The following is a 19,361-nucleotide window of genomic DNA, read 5'->3' as shown; positions in this document are numbered from 1 at the left end:
GCCCAGACATCCCGTCTGCATCGTTCCAAGGTTCAAACAATACCAAAACAACATTTCTCACTACACCCAAGAGTAAATCACCAATCATTGAAACCAGTATTAATAGTAGAGTCAAACAATTCAAATCGGTAGCAAGACAATTAAAAAACAGATACCATCCATTCCAAAAAAAATCCAAATAGGATTACCAAAGAAGTTCCCAAACAAAATTTAAAAAACTGCTAAATCAAACTGAAAAAGCATTCTTGATGTCAATCGCACTCGAAAGTCGAATGGGCTTCGTCCTGAAACCTACACCAAAATTAGGGTTAGATTTCTTCCATAAGGTTGTAGCTGACTCGTTTATAAGCTCTTGGACAGACAGTGTTCCTGTAGTAGTGATGGTATTCCCAAGACATAGCATTCACACAGGGTCTCCAAGGTTATCGGTTTGAGAAAAGACACCTGCTAAGAAATTTCAAGTTGTAATCTACTAGGGTTCCCGTGTCAAACATTTTGAGATACCCCACTTTGCCAAAAGTTGCACTCCGAAAGAAGATGTATGAAGGCATGTAACTTTGGGCAAAAATTTCTTGAAAGCTTGAGAGGTCCTTGGAGTGTGCGGCTTGTAGCTATAAACTTCCACCACTACATGGCACTGCTTGTGAGAAAAACAATGGCTTATGCCCCGTAAGACAAAGCGATGAAGACGGGAGCACACCCGATGCGCGATGGACTAAGGGTGGGAGTGGCTAATAAGTCCGGTATCATGACAAGATTCTTTAATAATATTTCTTGTAAAACTTGGACGCACCATCTTGTTCTCTTTGCTCTTTGGTAGAACCGGTATGCTTTCAAAAAAGCACACGCCTGAAGCTCTGATACCACTATAACGGGGCGGGCACCGCGTGCCAATGGAAAAGAGCAGATTGAACAACTTTAGGCACTTCAATAACATTGAACTGAAAGAGATACACGACACGGGAGACAAAGAGTCGCAGAGTTCCACCCCAAGAGAGCACTAGCCCCAAACCCTGACGCCCCTTTCGGTATTTCTTTATATTGCATCAACAAGATACAACTCCCATGGCGCTGTTCTGCATCTCCCATGGGTAGACTGCCAGAGTGAGAGCCCATGGTCCATATTTAAAGGCCCTAGGCCCAAAAGCTGTTACTGAAAAAGCATCAAGTCAAAAGCATCTAGTCCAAAAGCATTTAGTCCCAAAAGCTCATACCGTAAAATGTGGAATTCCGTACATCTGCCCCGTCAGCAGCTCAATGTAATTTGCGGGGTCCATCCAGCTTGTCAACGTAGATCTCGGGCTGTTCGTACAGCTGCGTCATCAATTCTCCACGTGATTTATTGGTCCTAATTTCTCTGTGTCCTTTAAGCCCCCATCGCATGCGATCCCATAAGTTCGTAAAAAGTCTTTCTTGAATAACTTGCCCCACTCGGCAAGGATCTGTAAGTTGGTGGAAACCTCGTCTTCTTCTGCTTCTTTTACTGTTTCTAGGGTTTAGGCTCCTCGGCCGACATCTGCAGGTTGGCTCCGTTCTTCAGTGGCTCGACACGTCAACTATCACAAACTGGTGATGTGGCAAGCCTTGTTGACTGCTCACGTGGCAATACAGAGAGACTGTACAGACGCCCGCTTTATGCGCTGAGACAGGCTGACGTGGCAGTTGTACGGAAACCCGGATTTTTTGTTGACATGCTGACGTGGCAACCTGTACGGATTTGCGCTAACAGCTGTACAGAAATTCTGTGAATTGCGCTAACTGTTTTTTGGACAGTTTTTGGAGCCAGTAGTTTGTTGGACTTATTTGTTTTTAAGTTTGGAACTTTTGCTTTTGAGTTTGACTGATTTTGGGGGTTCTTCTTTTGGCATCCCTTGTAAGAATAAAAGAGCCCTAAGGACCTCACTTCTCAGAGCATCTGAACACAGAGTCTGAGAGCAGAGGACCCCTCGGTTGTTGTACTTTGCTCAAGCATTAATATAATAAAAAAACCGAAAGGGGCACCAGTCTTTGGGACCTATCTCTCTGGGCACGGAACTACGCCGGCCCGTGTCAACCAAATTGAACTCTGAGTTTAAAGTTGTGAAGTATTTTAAGTGAATCTCTCTCGTGTCGCAAGAGAATCTAGACTTGGGGTGCCCAAGTTTGTTATATCAACAGTTTGTGACACACAGATTTTCAAACTACATGGCATGCCTACATCTTAAGTGTCAGAAAGAGACCCCAAATTCACGAGTTTATTTTGGAGAACAATGTGGGAGGAATATAGGAACTCGGCTTAAATTCGCATCGTCGTTTCATCCACAGAAAATGGGCAATCGGAGATAGCCAATTCCGTGATTTTGGACTTGTTCAAGTCTTGTATCTCTCACAACAAGAATCAGTGGGAAAAGTGTTGGATTACAACAACACTGTTCACATATCTACGGGGAAGGCGCCATTTGAGATTGTTGAGCGTGCTCGGAAGGTCCCACCAAGATTGAAGCAGAACGGTACACACACGATCTAGAGACTGCTTTTTCCAAGGTAAAGAAGGCTTTGCAGAAGTCTCGGCATAAGAAGAAAGCAGACAAGAATCAACATGACTTGTAGTTGAAGGAGAATGATTATGTTCTTCTTTTGTTTAAAAAAGTACGCATACAAAAGAGGAACGGGACGGAGAGGCTCTTTCCAAAGCTTAATATGCCATACTATAGACCCTTCCAGATACACAAAAAGATCAATGATGTATTCTTTTGACTAAAGTTGCTAGATACTTGGAAGGTTCACAATGCATTTCATGTGAGTCTCTCGAGACCTTTCAAAGGTGAAGGGCCAAAGGACAAGGAGCCAAATGAGCAACCAGAAGTGGAAGAGATTCTTGTTCCAAAGCAGGTCCTAGCGCACAAGGAAAGAAAACTGTGGTCTGTTGATATTTGGTCAAGTTCAGGAACTATTCGGTTCTTATGCAAAGTGGGACTTTCGCGTTTTACGCTAGCTGCTGACATGGCCTAGTTGTACGGATTTTCGCAATTGGCGCTGCTGCTTTTTACTGGCAGATTTTTGACCAATTGCTTTTGGGACCCTAATGCTTTTGAGTTTAATGCTTTTGGGGCTCTGCTTTTAGCAACCCTTGTAATCTTTATAAGTGACCCAAGGGGGCTCACTTCTCAAAGCATCTGGATGCAGAGTCTGAAACGAGCACCCGCGGGTAGTTGTACTTTGCTCACAGATTAATATAAAAGAAATACCAAAAGGGGCGTCAATCTTTGGGGCCAATCTCTCTCAGCACGGATCTACACCAAGAAGTGTCGACTCTCCCTCGTAATTTATGAATTGTTTTAAGGAATCTCTACTGTGTTGCGACAGAATCTAGACTTGGGGTGTTTGAGTTTGTTACAGACGACTTAGCGAATTCTCCTCCGTTACTAGAGTTGTACCTTGAGGCTTTTGGTTTAGCATCGACTACTCCGAAAGTGCACGTCAAATCAATGGGTTGAATCCGGTGCGGTGTGTGCTGCAACAGAGCGAAGCAACTCCACTCCCTTATCACAAATTGCCTAGAATAAAATAAAGTTAGGGATACTAAGAGGCTAACGGTACTCTATTGAATGACTTTATGAAAAGATGTGAACTTGATACATGTGTTGTCTCATGTGTGTATTGTTTGAGTAGTTGTCGAAAAAAATGAAATGATTGCAGCATTTTATCTCTTTCACCTGATACGTGATGTGGATGTAATAGTAACGAGATTTAGTATATCAAGACAACCGTGAAAAGATCAGCCCAGTTAGGAAGTGATGCTACATAAGTTACAATAATCATGATTCTCATCGAAGCTCTCAACGGGGATATTGATGTGAATGTTCAGTGACTGTCGTCTTTGTGCAAGTGCATGTGTGCAGTGTGGTGCATGGGTGCATACAGTAAGTGTCCACTCGGCTAGTTTATGTCCTTTGTTTTGCAGGTGTAATCGAGGGCAATTATTGTTCTTTCAAGAGGGGTGTATGTCACCAGTTAGTGACGTGGTAAGGCCCTTGCATTAAAAACCATAACCCTGGGACAACTTTGGATACCACCAGTCGAGGGGTCTAAAGCTTTAAAAAAAGAGAAATATTATAAACTGCTAACGTGGCCAAAAATATGGACAATTGCAAATCATGAAAAGGACAAGCTGACATGGAAACTGTACGGAGAGGACGAAAAATTTAGAGATCCGAGCTTTTGGTTCTAGAGCTTTTAGAGCAGTAGCTTCCATGTAATGTGCTTTTAGTCCAAGGGCCTTTAAATACGGCCTTGGGGCTCACCGTGGCATTCATGTGCCGAAGCACAGGACAAGTCCCACGGTTGTACTTTTGTGAAGCAATAAAGAAAGAAATACCGAGAGGGGTGCCGGACTCTGCTGCTTCGTGTCGACTTTCCTCTTCTTTCTCTCTCTACTTTTAAGTTCTGTTATTGTAATTTCTCACATGTTTTGCTATTGACTTTTCGGTTGGAGTGCCCGAGCCTGTTACAGCAATAGTTTGGGCTTTCATTTAGACATTGCCCCTCTAAACTATCTATTGACCTGCCGGACAATGCTCTATATATTCACACCTAATCATGCTTCACTAGTATACATCACAAAAACTATGTAAGGAGCACATGTACACCTCCAGATATCACTTCTCAAACAGCTCACACCACCCCTCTTCTAGACCAAACCAGCGTTTACCACACAGATTAAAGATGAGGAACATCAAATAATAAGCCTATGGAGCATACACAGTTTTAAAAACTTGAAGGCCCTCTGCTTTGATTCAAAAATGCTTATAATATAAACAAAGACAGCTAATTTACCATTCGCAATTGCTTTACACTGCCTTCACTCAGATTGACCATTTCTTCTCGTAATTGCTTAATTTCCACATATTCAGCTGCCTGTCATTTGAATGACAAAACGTAAAACCAAAAGAAAACAGCAAGACTTACGATCAGTAAATATTCTGAGCAGCATATAGCAAATTTATAAGCAGAATGACATGTTTAGGATCTGTAAACATCATCAACTACTTAAAACATTTCACCGAGTAAAATTTTAACCGAAACTTCAAGCAAGCATTCACAAATACTCAAAATGTAAGAACTGATGGGAAAACACAAAGGGTGGCAGATGACCACAAGGAGGAGAGAGGGAGAAAGCAGACCGACATTATTAAAAATCTCTTGTACATTAAAAAGAATGCTTTACAATGTTTTTAGAGAGCTCATAGCTTGTACGCATGTTCATGCAAACCTATCTCCACCTTACATTTGTGGCTTAGCTTGTGCATGCCTGAAGGGTCATGCTCTGTGGTATGGATACACTTGATTTCCCAACAATCCCCCCTATCAAGTGTTATCCACTTTTGATTTAGCGGCTTCCACAAGTTTTAGGTAGATTGCAGGTTCTTCAAGCCTTGTAATTGGGTTTTGTTGTTGGATTTTACCCCCTTGATGTGATGCCCCTCTGCTCTAGCTTATCCTTCTTATTAGTAAAGCCTCAATTAAGCTTTGGAGATAACACGTTGGAGAAGGTTTCTGCTTATGCATGTGATGCATTGTGAAGGGGGTCTTTGCTCATCATGGAGCCAATGTCTAGCCCTTCTACAAATTTGAGATGTGATGTGTTGTGAAGGGGGTCTTTGCCCCTCATGGAGCCGTCTATCCCTTTCACAAATATGAGAAAGATGCAATATGATATGCATTTGGAAATAAGGAAAGTATTATTCTATTGATACACACCTCGCTTCATGCCTGCCCATTGTAATATTTTTTGCATGTTTGCATACATACTCCATAAGCTTCAGGGTTTTGTGTACCGAGTGTGTACCAGTCTCCTTGGTTGCAATTTTCTTTGATCTTGACTTGGTCGGATGTTCTTGAAGGAATTCGAGAGTCTAAAGCATTGCTTAGCTATAGCTCTTGATTGGAAGACAAGATTTGGATTGTCATACCGTCACTTCGAATTTGACAAGTATCTTTGTGATAAAAAAATATCCCTTGACTTGAGGCAGTCATCAAAAGATTCTCTTCAGGAAGCAAATCAAGCTTAATAAAATCTCCGTACGCATTACGGATGTTAAATTTTTTGTGTACCTTTGTTGATATGACAGAGTGTTGAAAGCTTTTGAAGACTTGATGTTGGGATATGAAGTGTATCCATACCATGGAGCATGACCCTTAACGCACGCACAATCTAAGCGTGGAGATAGGTTTGCATGAGCATGCATATAAGCTATGAGCTCTATAAAAGCATTGTAAAGCATTCTTTTTAATATAGAGAGATTTTTAATAATGTCACTCTGCTCTCTCCCTCTCTCCTGCTCGTGGTTATCTTCCACCCTCTATGCTTTCCCATCAAGAACGTTCGCCATAGACAATCATTAGCATTTATAACGCTACAGATACAAGAAAACCCCCACCAAACAAAAAAGATTATTGATCATTGAGATTCTTTACCTCAAGTCAAGTAATACCAATAAAATCAGGTCAAGTAATACCAATTTTTTGACAATATGGCACATACAGAATAATGAATTTTACAATACATACAAAAAACAAATTGTCAAGTATTATAAAGCTCCTTTGTTTAATCATTTCTTTGGCAGTTGTACTTTAATTGTGTAGCATTACAAAACTAATATCTTTTAGCTTACTAGGTTTTGGCTTTTCAAAATGAATCTGCTCTCGCAGTTACTTATTTGCAATGTTCCACACCAGAATTTTTAGAAAATCCAATATATCTTGGGTGCGATCACAGGAGACTATCTAAACTGCTTGAAATTTTGGAAAGATGTTTTGAAATACCGGCCATAGTTCTGCCAAGCCCTTCGCTCATGTATCAGGCTTCTTTGATACTGGTGACTCCATGAACTTTAAAATAAGCACTTCTACAATCAGAGAAAACTTATAATGGGATATAAACCAGACAATGATGATTTTTTATGTGATGAAATGTGTGACCATACATCTTTGGAACTACACACACACACACACACACACACAACATGTATACCTACATACATATGTATGTATGTATATGTACACAAAGGAAGACAAAATTTTGAAAAAATCTGATGACTAACAAAGAAATCAAGACACCCAATCCAAACACAAACTTTCAAAAGGAAGATGCTAATGATTTGAAGAGCGTGAGAACAAAATTTGATACCTTGAGAAAAAAAGGGCAGGTAAATGATTATTACTAAAAGCTTATTGCTAGCAAACCAACTTAATATATAGCCAAATAAAACACTCTTCAAACCATGAAACAAGAGAAACTGAATTATAATACATAAAAGCGACAAATCATGTTGAGATAGACATTACAACCTTTGTTTAAGTCTAAATCTTCAAACCTTGGGAGACCTTCAATACTCGTTTGAACATGAAGTGGAAGATCATAATTTTTATAATGGTTAGATTTAACAATAGCTATGAAAATCATTGCAGGTCATCAGGTGCCCAACCGAAACCGCATATCAAGTCTCAAAACAGAATTTACTTCATCAAACCCAAAAGCTTAGCTGACAAGAAAACTGTGTAAAAGCAGGAGATGACATCAAATTGAGATCGAAGTAATCATTCACCTTTCTCTCCCGTTCAGCTTCTTGCATCACTTTTAAATGTAATATTTCTTCCCTTAAATGTTGAACATCCCCATCTAGATTGACCTGAAAAGTTCCAACTAGAATAGTCATATAAAACTAGTGGCTACAAACAACACAGAAATATCAACAACAAGTACCTTACAGCCGACTCAAACTCATGTACTAGTCATACCTCTTTGTTCTTTTGTAAACTAGCTGCTTGGTTAAGATGAAGAACTTCCCCTCTTAACTGCTCAATTGTATGGTCTAAGTTCACCTAATAAAGAACATTCAAAGAAAAGATACCTTTATTTAGGTCAGAAAACCTGGACTTCCAAACCTTACAAGGGCCAGACAAGACTAAAATACTTGCACAAAACAAATAACAGAAACCCATGTATACCTCAAAGAAGGAAGTCTCTATTCTAGAATGAAACAAACTATGTTGAGCACAAGGAGCGGGCACAAAATAAAGATGGGTTATTCAAAGCTTTCTGAAAAAGGGGTTGACGACAAGTTAAAGAAGAGCCACCAAGGGCAAGGCACCATTTGAATAAGTTTCTATGAAGTCACGATTTTCAGGATTCGCCGAATCTCTTTGTAACTTTTTATTTCAATAATAAAAAGAAGAGTGTTTGGAAAAATTCAGACTTTAGTTTGTACGAGTAGAAAAGTTGTAGTGTGCGAGAAATTTTTTAACAAGGCACCGATTAGAATTGGATAACAGAACATCTCTTGAAGTAAACAATAGGTGCAAGTGAAAAATGATTCAGGTAGTAAGCTACTTGAATTGACAGGTTTGGAGGGGATTTCCTAGACTACTACATGTGTACTAAGTGGACAATCACTTGGATCCCAAGAAGTTTGGATAAGAAGGGGACGACTTAGTAGATAGTCCGCGGTGGAAAAGGTATCATGACTTGTCTTTGATACCTTAGATTAGGGGAGCTTCTCTCTATAGAGCTCAACCCAGGTGTTCAATCATGAAGGTCTAATGTAGTGTCTGCTGCGTAAGGAGAGCAACTCCACTCTCCATAACAGATCACCCGGATTCTGAATGGAAGTCTTATAGTTATATCTTTTTAGCATAACCAAAGGCAGCTATATAGAAGCTTTCAAATTTCAGACAAGCAGCGTCATTTCTAAAAGGGAATGCAGAGACTTGGTGATCGACCTTACTTTTCCATGGACAGGCACCTCGTACTTGGGTGGGGTTCAAGAGTTATTTGCCTCTTTATGGTTGACACCGATGTAATAATGTATGAAGCAAAGATCCTTACAATTTGGAATCATTTGAGGATGACTGAAGACAACACTCTTATGACAAAATTCCGCCACAGAGAGTATTGGCCCCAAACCTTGGCACCCCTTTCGGTATTTCTTTATATTGCATCAACACAGTATAGGCCGGTACTCCAGACTCTGCACCTTCTCCAAGAAGCATGCCAGAGAATGAGCCCTAACCTCATATTTAAAGACCCTTGGCCTGAAAAGCAGTTACAATGAAAAGCCTTCAAAAGCTTCTGGTCCCAAAAGCAATGCCAAAAGCTGCCAGCGTAATTTACAGAAATCCGTACAACTTGCCACGTCATCATGCCAACGCAATTTTTGGAAATCTGCCAGCTTTTTCCTGTGTGTGTGGGTCCTGCTTTATTTTAATCCTTTATGTCCCTTGGGGCCCCATCGGACGGGGTCCCCATAAGTTGGTAGGACTTCTTCTTCTGTTACTTGTTCTTCTTAGGGTTTAGGCCCCTCGGCCGGCATCTGTAAGTTGGCTCCATTCTTTAGGCTTTGACACGTCAACAGTTTGTGACAAGGGGAGTGATGTTCTCAACCACAAAAAAAGCGTGATGGTGGACACTCCGGCTAGAAAACTATAGCTGAAGAATAGCAAGGGAGGATCTAGTCCTAGATGTAAAACTTAGGGAGAGTCAATCCCTTTTGTATTGGCTTCAGCCATTTCAAGATTAGTCAAATCGAGTCTTTTTGCTTACTCCATCTTTGTCAAACCTTTGAGTGGATGTTAGGATTCAGATTTGTTAAAGCTAAGAGTCAAAGCACCTAAACTTTCTAAAATCTCATGGAGATTTTGTCTCAAAGGGTCTACTTGGCAAGTTACCTCCAAAGCGGCCAGAGGATCACACCATTGATTTGATACCACGGAGTTCGGTTTCAAATCAACCATTGTAACAAGGAAAACTATCCAATCCGACCCCTACTTTTACAGAAGAAAGACGGATCTTGGAGGATGTGCATCAATTATAGAGTTCTTGATAAATTCACCATCAAGAACACATTTTCAATACCCAAGAGCGATGATAATACTTAACCGGTTGAACGGTTCTACTTGCTTTAGTAGAATCGATCTAAAAAGTGGATACCAAAGATCAAGATCGCTCATGGAGATGTATTCAAGACCGCGTTCAAGATGCCATTTAGGTTGTAAAGTTTTTGGAGATGCCGTTTGGGCTCACTAATTCTCATGAGTGTTGAAAAGGATCATGGACCAGATTTTCAAGAGCATAGGCAATATGCGGGTACATTCTTTGATGATATCATTATTTTCTCCAGATCTGAAGAAAAGCATACTAAGCATCTAACACGAGTGTTCAAAGTGTTGCGGGAACAGAGGTTGGTGATCAACGGAAAGAAAAGTGGGCTCTTTATGGAAAAGATATACTTTTGGGGGCATGTTGTTTCACCTAAGGGTGTTAGTATTGGATCCAGCTAAAGTTGAGGCTATTCACAATTTGCAAACTTTAAAGAATGTGCATGAGGTGAGAAGCTTCTTGGACTTGTCAGCAAGAAAACAACCCTCACTCCCTATCACATGTTCTTGGGGATGTCGGGACCGACTGGAAGAATCCAAAGAGATGCAAATCTCTTAACACTTCTTTGGTGCCATTGTCACAATACTCCAAGGTCTCAAAAGAATCCTCTATAGACAAGTACAAAGCGGGCTTCAAGGCTAAAAGCAACATCCTGTCGAAAGGGATCTCCAACTCCTCAACAATGGCAGGTATATTGACTGAAATCGATCCACAATCAGCCCCCTCTGCTGCTCCAACAATTGCACTCGAGTCCCTTTTGGTCTTCAGAATGCAGCCCAAATCTCGTCCAACTCCTCGCTGAAAATCAGCAGGACTCCTCCGTCATCTACTAGCTGAAAAACACAGGTACACAAGGGTTCCTCGTTATCAAAATGCAGCATACCACTATCAGCCCCTCTTGATGCAAAGCCCCTAGATCTGGGGATGTCTCCGCAACGAAATCACAGCCACAAATCTGGGAAATGAATGCTGAACTTTGCTCAAGATGTGTGCTCTGAACTGTGCTCAAGGGTTCCTTTTACTTACGGAAGGGAGAGCCTTCCGTTCCTTTAGTGAGAGAGTGCAAATGATCACAAACAAAGTGAATGACACTGTGAATGAAGGTGTTGAGACTGAGAAATAGAGAGAGAAGAATATGACACCAGAATGTTGTCAAACCCTCCTCTGAAGGCCCCACTCTCTATGGCGAGAGCGGTCTACTATTGATTGCACAAATCTCTACAATGCAATGGAGTTGCCGACGATGTCGACGACTATGAAAACAACGACGAGACAGGCTGAAATTTGAAAATGCTAATGGCTGAAATCTGCAAATCTTTATCTGCTAAATTTTGACTCTATGTCGGCGACGACGCCGATGACGACGATGTGACGACGACACGCAGATGCTAAAATCTGCGTTTTCCGGGCTGAATCTGCAAATTCCGGTGGATTTGACCATGCGGCGAGGATCTGCTGCGGAAAGGTGAGATCTGCGAGGTTTAGAGGGGGGAGATTGGAGGAGCCACATAGGTGGCTTGTAATGTCGATGGATACCGTGATCCACTGTAACGAAGGGTCCGGGCTGCCACAGCTGAACAAATGCCTCACGTCATCTGTCGGCACTGTCAGAGCCGCCGCATATGCTACCATATTGTCCTCTGAAAGTGTGGATATCTCCAACCAAAAAGCGCATAGACAGCGCAGGGCTGCGGTGCGGAGTCTATACGCTGAAAACTGAAAACGCTGGTGCAGAGAAGGTGTAGACGCCGGAAATCTGCAAAAACGCTAGGCTGAAAATGTTGTCCAAAAACGCTAGGGCGGATTCTGTGTCTTGCTGCAAAAACGCCGGAGCTCTTGTTGTCACCAGGGGATCTGCAAATGCTAAACGCTGGCTGATTTGCAATGCTGAAAACGTTGGGCCTTGTCTTGGCTGAAAACGCTAGGTTTGCTGCCCAGGGGGGTCTTGCTGAGAAGGTGCACTGTTGGATGTCTGGTCCCTGCTACCTCTTCTACCAGAAAGTGCTAGCGCTTGGTTTTCTTATATACTTGCTTGTCAAATTTCCCTACCCAGTTTCCCAACAAAAGTCACTTATTAATAATAAGTGAAAAATGGCTAAAATAGGAAAAATAGGTCTATGCACTGTAAAAATGCTCCTGATGGGTTCTGACTGAATTTTGATGGTCATGCTGTGTGCAACCAGAGGATATGCATCTACTCAAGTACATGGACATGCACGGTCTGCGAACAGACTCACAAAAGTGCCAGAACACTTCCTAAGCTAGGCTGACTAAATTGTAAACCCTAGTCATGAAGTAGCTTGTCCACGTACGCATAGGGTTAGATGTGCACGTGACATCCCCTCCTTTTCAAAGTGAGGTATTGGTACCAAACTGTATGGCGTCGAGGGAGATCGCCAACAGCGTCTGGAATCCTGAAAAGGACTCTTCGCCGGCCCACTCTGATGCGTGGGTCATGCGATACTTGAAACTTCATAAAGGTCTGCAACGCTTGCTTCTTTGGGCCGCGCTGAAAGCGACACAAAGTCATTTGTGGCTCCTTCAATGCTTCATCTTCGTCTATAGTCATGCGTCTACCTTCTTCAAGAATCTCCGAGGATGAAAATTCTTGAAACCACTTCCAACACAAAAACATGAACATACCCATTCCATGTAAAGTGAGTCGTGACTAGAAAAATTCTATTCTTCTTTAAAGACTCTACATGCAATGTAGATGAACGTAGAGACGGAGTGCCAAACCGTTCATCAAACACACGCAAACAATGCGATCGAAACTTGTCTTTTTTATCTAAATCAATCAACTGTGGCAAATCGCAATGGAAATGCCAATGCTTGATGCTCAATCCTTCTTGTGCTCTTTCGGATACTGTGTCATGCCAAGGAAGAGACATGGAATGTGAATTCCTTGAGTGCAAACATTTCATCTTTCCATGAGTAATCCGCATACATCCGTGCTCACTTATGAGTAAATCGTGCTCATCGTACAATATGTCATGCCTATGAAAAGGGATTCCATAAGGACGGTGACTAAAATACGGGAAAGCATCACAAATGAAACACTCGAACAATGTGTATTGACTAATCATACGCATACACAATACTTTTTGTGGAGATTCTTGGGACCTCGACTCAAGAGCCAAGATCTGCTCTTCGTGATTGATCGAATCTGCAATGAGGTTAGCTTCACTAGAAAAAGTATCAACTAAATCATCATCCTTGTGAACAATCACATCTTTCTCCTGCAAATCATCATGTTCGTGAATAATCACATCTTGATCATGCAAATCATCGTGCTTATCATTATCAAGCAAATCACGTGTGTCGTGTGTTGGAGAAGACAAGACTGAGAGAGTCTCCTTCTCCTGATTCTTTTCAATCTTCGCCTGCACATTTGAAATGAGAGATAAAGAATGAACAACTTGCTCCCCACGAATGACAATGGGAGTCTCACTTTTAGCTTTAAAAAGTGAACGTATTTTCCGCCCAATCAATGAAAGGTTTATGCTCACAAAACCATCGAATGCCCAAAAGCATATCACATCCTAAAAGAAGAGAGACTACAAATTTTCTGCGAAAGGACGCTTGTTGAACAGTGAACAACACATCAAGGCACTCTCTTGTAATGAGAGAGTCCATACCGGGAGCGAAGCCCGATACCTCGAAAGGAGGTTTCTTGCTAACCTCCAAGCGGGCTGTTTCGACAAGAGAGTCACTAATCACATCATGCATACTGCCTCGGTCAAACAATATGACAAAATGCTAACCCTTCACATGACCATAACACTTAATGAGAGACTCATCAATGGGAGGAACATGAGAAACTTGGGTCACACTCTTGTTCTCATTTATTGCATTGACAGAGGAAGTGGGTTCTGTGGGTTCCTTAGATTCATTAGAGTCAAGCTTAGGACATGTTCTTTTTATGTGACCCTTGATGTGACAATGATAACAACGATCTTCCTTAGAATAAATGCGTTGTTCTTCAGACGTGATGTATCCTGCTAAAATTCCTTTTTCTGCCATTTCATGTGGAGTGAGCTTAGGTGTAGCAATTGTGTTAGCTTTAACCTTAGGTTCATTTGGAGAATTCTTTTCTGAGAGACTAGAGGAAGATTGGCTAGAAGATTAGATTCTTACCGTTTTGAGGGGTCTGAGAGGTACTTTGAGAAGTCTTGTTTTCCTTGAGCTTTCCCTTATTGTGCTTCATTTCCTGTGTGAGAGCAATCGCTACCGCCTTGTTGAGGTCGATTGGATCGAGCACCTCTACATCATACTTGATATACTCGTCCAATCCACAAAGGAACGCCTCCTTGCGCTCAGCATCCGATTTGCGTAATTGGGTGCCGAGCTGCAAAACACGATTAGAGAAAGACATAACGGGCATACCATTTTGCTTGAGACCGAGCCAATCGTCCTTCAACCGTGCGAAGTACTGGGGTGGCATGAACTGTGCCTTGAGCTTGTCTTGGAAGTCGGCCCAAGTGAAAGAAAGAGGCGTGCCTTCCTCGGCTTCCTCTAGGTGCGCAGTCAACTGTGCCTCTTGCCATGCGTGGTACCAATTAATGGCAATCACTTGCAAGGTACATAGCTGCCATCAAAACTTTGTTATTTCTTGTCTTCTTAGTTGTCACAAAATAAGCATTAAATTGATGCAACCAAGAATGAATAATCGTAGCATCCATCTTACCGTCATACTTACTGAATGTGATCTTCTCAGTGACGGGGTTGTTGGAGTCCGAATCTCGGCTTGCGCCAGTTGATGAACTAACAACATCATTGGCCGACCCGGACTTCGAGGTGAGAACCTGTTGGACCAACTCTTGCATGCGTAGGTCTCTCTGTACCTCACACTCTGACTCCAAGGTTGATCGTCTTTCTTCGGCGGCCAAACGCGCTTGCTCACGCTCACGCTCAATAGTTGCTTGGGATGCCACAAGCAGAGCCCCAAAAGCTTCAGATCAAAAGCCTAAAAATCAAAGCAAAATCTCTTTCGTCTCTTAGTGCTTGGTACTTCCGTCACTAAATTTCGTAACAATGTTTCATGTTCTTCTATTGAACTTGGGGATTCCGACGAATCCAACCTTATCCGAGAAATCATGACTGATTTCAAGGATGTTTTTCCTGATGATCTACCTCCTGGCTTGCCGCCTTCGAGAGGAGTAGATCATGGCATTGAGTTGGTGGCTGATAGTCAACCCTTCTCACAGCAACCCTATCAGTTTAGTAAAACCAAGGAGGACGAGATTCAGCGACAGCTGAAGGATTATCTCGACAGGGGGTTTTTTCGGCCTAGCAAATCCCCGTGGGGAGCGCCAGTGTTACTTTCTCGAAAGAAGGGTAACACTATGCGCTTCTACATGGATTACAAGGGGTTGAATAAGCTCACTGTCAAGAACAAGTACCCGCTCCCGTGTATGGACGATCTGATAGATCGGCTCCATGGAGCGTTGTATTTTACGAAGATAGACCTGCGATCAGGCTATCATCAGATACGGATCAAACTGGAAGATATTCCTAAGACAGATTCGTTGGTGTATTTCTCAATGATATCCTGATCTACAGCCGAAGTTTGTCTGAGCACCTAGTGCATATACGCACTGTTCTCGAAGTACTGAGAACTGAGAAGCTTTATGCTAAGGCTTCTAAGTGTGAATTCTTTAAGAAAGAGCTTCTGTACTTGGGTCACATCATTACTCGCGATGGAATTCGCGTTAACCTTGAAAAGTTGGATAAAGTGCGAAATTGGCCCATTCTGAAGAATGTACGCCAAGAAAAGTCCTTTTTAGGCTTTACTGGATTCTTTCAAGGATTACTCTAAAGTTGCTGCTCCGCTTACGCAACTTTTAAAAGGAGGGGTGAAAGGGCCGAAGACTTCAGGTCCTCGTCGTAAAGGTAATCCCCCTGTTGTCTGGAATGAGCGTCTCGACGAGAGCTTTCGGACACTAAAGCACTTGGTGACTACTGCGCCAATATTGCACATTGTGGATCCTAGCAAACCGTTTGTGGTTGAAACGGATGCTAGCGATTATGCTATTGGTGCGGCGTTATACCAGGATGGACGTCCTGTTGCGTTTGAAAGTAAGAAGCTTTCTGACGCTGAGATGCGTTATCCAACGTACGAGAAGGAGCTTTACGCTGTAGTCCATGCCTTGAGGAAATGGCGGCACTACTTGTATGGCTCTACGTTTGTTGCATGGACAGATCGTCATTCCTTGCGCTATATCTATGATCAGGGTGATCTCAGAGGCCGGAAGGCTAGATGGGTTGAGCTTATGCAAGAGTTTGACTTTGAGATCCGTTATAGAAAAGGATCCAGCAATCGAGTTGCCAATGCGCTCAGCAGGATTCCTGAGGTCAATGCCTTGTCTATTGTTGAAATCTCGACGGATTTCTCTCTCTCTCTCCGAGGGCTATGTTGTTCCGATGGCCATTTTGGCAAGATATGGAACGAGGTCGAAGCGGGGCATGACTCGCATACAGGCTTGGGTGATCCGGAGACCCAAGTGAGTCGTGCTGGAGAGACGAGACAGCGACAATATTCCATTAGAGGTGGACTATTGTTCAGAAATCGTAAAGTCTACGTGCCGGAAATCGATGAGATTCGACAAAGGATTTTGTGCGAATGCCACGATGTTCCTAGCGTTGGGCACCCAGGCATCCAAAGAACTTTGGCTTCGGTCAAGCGATATTTCTATTGGCCAAGAATGCGCTCTTACATAGAGAGCTATGTGAAGAGATGCGCTCAGTGTCGGGTCAACAAGGCAGAGCGCCTTAGGAAAGCTGGCCTGTCACATCCATTGGAAATCCCAGATGCCAAATGGCAGAGTATTTCCATGGACTTCATCGTTGGTCTGCCTAATACTAGTCGGGGCAATGACGCTATTTGGGTTGTGGTCGATAGACTCACAAAAATGGCAAAGTTTATACCAACGAAGTCGACAGTAAAAAGCCATGAGTTGGCGGTTTTATTTGTCGATCAGCTTTATAAGCTGTATGGTCTCCCAGAAGATATTGTCAGTGATCGAGATACTAAGTTCACTGGCTGATTTTGGCAAGATGTCTTTGCTCACCTTCAGACGAAGTTGAGTATGTCGTCTTCTGACCATCCTGAGTCCGACGGACAAATTGAGAGGATGAATCAGACGTTAGAGGACATGTTGAGAGCCTATGTCTCTCACAGGCAATCTGACTGGGAAAGGTATCTTCCACAGTTAGAGTTTGCCTATAATAGTAGCAAGCATTCTGCTACTGGATTTAGCCCATTCATGCTGATGTATGGATTCGAGCCTAAATCCCCAATTGCTATTGGCTTAGACAAAGTCAAGGAACGCCAAGCTCGTGATTTCCTGTATGACATGCACGAAATGCTCGAATTGGCTAAGGATATTATAAGAACGGCTCGTGACCGAGTCACTACTTATGCTAATCAAAAGAGGTCTCCAAGGACTCTAGATGTGGGACAATGGGTTTATCTGAAGATACCCAAGGATTCCAAGACTATGCGAACAGGAAAGCATTATAAGCTTTCAGCTAGATATTGTGGTCCGTTCTTGATTACAAAGAAGATTGGCCAAGTTGCCTACAAACTGGCTCTTCCTTCGGATGTTAGTGTACATCCAGTGTTTCATGTCAGCTGCCTTAAAGTGAAATTGGGCGAAGCCGACGTTGTTGTGCCTATCGAGGAAAATGTATGGCAAGATATGCAAACTGATTATATTCCTCGAGAACCAGAAGCAGTTTTGGATCATCGTACCTGTCATTCGCGCCAAAAGGCTTATGACGAGGACTTAATTAAATGGAAGGGTCAATCTAAAAGGTTTGCTACTTGGCAACCTGTTAGAGCTTTGAAGGTTCAGTAACCCCACTTCATTGATGAAGACATCAATGGTTCTTAAGGGGGGAGTATGTTATGTCCCGCTCACACAGGAGAGGGGATCTAGCCCAGATGCCGTCGGGATGGGTGTCCAGTGTCCGGGCGGACGTAGTGTGAACCCGGCCAGTGTGGCTGACCATTATTATAAAAGGGAGGCCAAGGCCTCATTTACAGTTATCGACCCCCACTCGCAGAGTGCCAGTAGTTAGCCCGCGAGGCTAAGAGTGCGCAAGGTCACCTCGAGGAGGTGAGGCCGGGTGGTATGGGACGCTCAGTCTTATAGGAGCACGCCTACGTCCTCGGACGCTGGCCCCAGCACGGGGAAGCTGCCGAATGGTGGCTATGGTCGGGTGGTTCGTCTGACGGGTATCTGTAGGCGGTCTGTGTAGCCGGGAGATCCATCTCCTCAATCGTTTCACACATCACCTATAAAAAGGTTTCAAGAGACTCGCATGAAATGCATTGTCAATCCTCCAAGTATCCGGCGGTTTCAGTCAGAAGGAGACATCATTTATCTTTTCAGTGATCTAGAAAGGTCCGTAGTATCGCATACTAAGCTTTGGAAAAAGCCTCTCCTTTCCCTTTTTCTTTCTCAAGCGTGCCTTCTCAAAACGTAAGAGCACCCAATCATCCTCCTTCAATTTCAAGTCGTGACGATGGCGATCCGCTGCCTTTTTCTGTCGTTCTTGAGATTTTTGCAAAGTCTCGCGAACCTTGGCAAAAAGCCGTATCTAAGTCTCGCGTATATTCATCCGCTTCAAAAATCTTATCTTTCGTGCTTAGGAAGGGTGGAACCTTTGCAGCACTTTCAACAATCTCAAATGGCGCCTTCCCCATCGAAGAGTGTATCGTGTTATTGTAGGCAAATTCCACCAAAGGTAAGTACTTTTCCCATTGAGTCTTCTAATCCGAGATATAAGACTTCAATAAATCTAAAACCACTAAATTGGCAATCTCAAATTGCCCGTCAGTCTGCGGGTGGAACGATGACGAGAACTGCAACTCCGTGTCAATGTTCTCCCAAATTGCCTTCCAAAACAAACTCGTAAATCTGGGGTCTCTGTCAGAGACAATCGTCGCAGGCATGCCATGTAATCTGAAAATCATCGTGACCACTCTGTGTTCTCAGGAGATCAAAAATGAAATCCATTGCAATGCTTTCCCAGGGGCGGGTGGGTATGTATAAAAGGCTCTAACAATCCCTGTGCTTTATGCCTGTCAAACTTGACCTTCTTGCATACTAAGCAACTGCGCACAAACTCTTCCACATCCTTCTTCAGTCTCGACCAAAAGAAGTATCTCTCTACCCCTTTCATGGTGGTAGCAATGCCGCGGTGACCCATAAAAGGTGGACACTGGCATTCAGTCATAACCTTTTCCCTCAACGGTTGTGTAACGCACAACATGGTTTTTCTCATCAAGTAGCCATCCCGAATGGAGTATCCCGCTACTGTCTCCCCATCCCGTATCCGTCTGAAAACGTCTGCAAAATCTGTATCTGTGGCATACTGGTCAACCACATCCTCGAAGCTCCTATGATGTATCGCGGAAATAGCCAGAACCAACGGCTTC

General features: G+C 42.9%; 1 protein-coding gene across 4 annotated transcripts in view; it reads right to left on the bottom strand.

The window, feature by feature from the left end:
• Positions 1 to 19,361, bottom strand: part of LOC147440195 (uncharacterized) — a 71,960-nt gene that overhangs the window by 31,622 nt on the left and 20,977 nt on the right. For all 4 annotated transcript variants that reach the window (XM_086529973.1, XM_086529975.1, XM_086529976.1 and 1 more), the window contains exons 2-4: positions 7,780 to 7,863; positions 7,587 to 7,670; positions 4,816 to 4,896 (exon numbers count right to left, since the gene is read on the bottom strand). In XM_086529973.1, coding sequence (XP_086386099.1) covers positions 4,816 to 4,896; positions 7,587 to 7,670; positions 7,780 to 7,863 — 249 coding nt within the window. The remainder of the gene's footprint in view (positions 1 to 4,815; positions 4,897 to 7,586; positions 7,671 to 7,779; positions 7,864 to 19,361) is intronic.

This window comes from Adiantum capillus-veneris, chromosome 15 (genome assembly GCF_014529385.1).
Source record: "Adiantum capillus-veneris isolate H3 chromosome 15, ASM1452938v2, whole genome shotgun sequence".
In the NCBI taxonomy this organism is placed as follows: Eukaryota; Viridiplantae; Streptophyta; class Polypodiopsida; order Polypodiales; family Pteridaceae; genus Adiantum; species Adiantum capillus-veneris.
The sequence above is the reverse complement of the archived record's forward strand: the minus strand, read 5'-3'. Positions and strand labels throughout refer to the sequence as shown.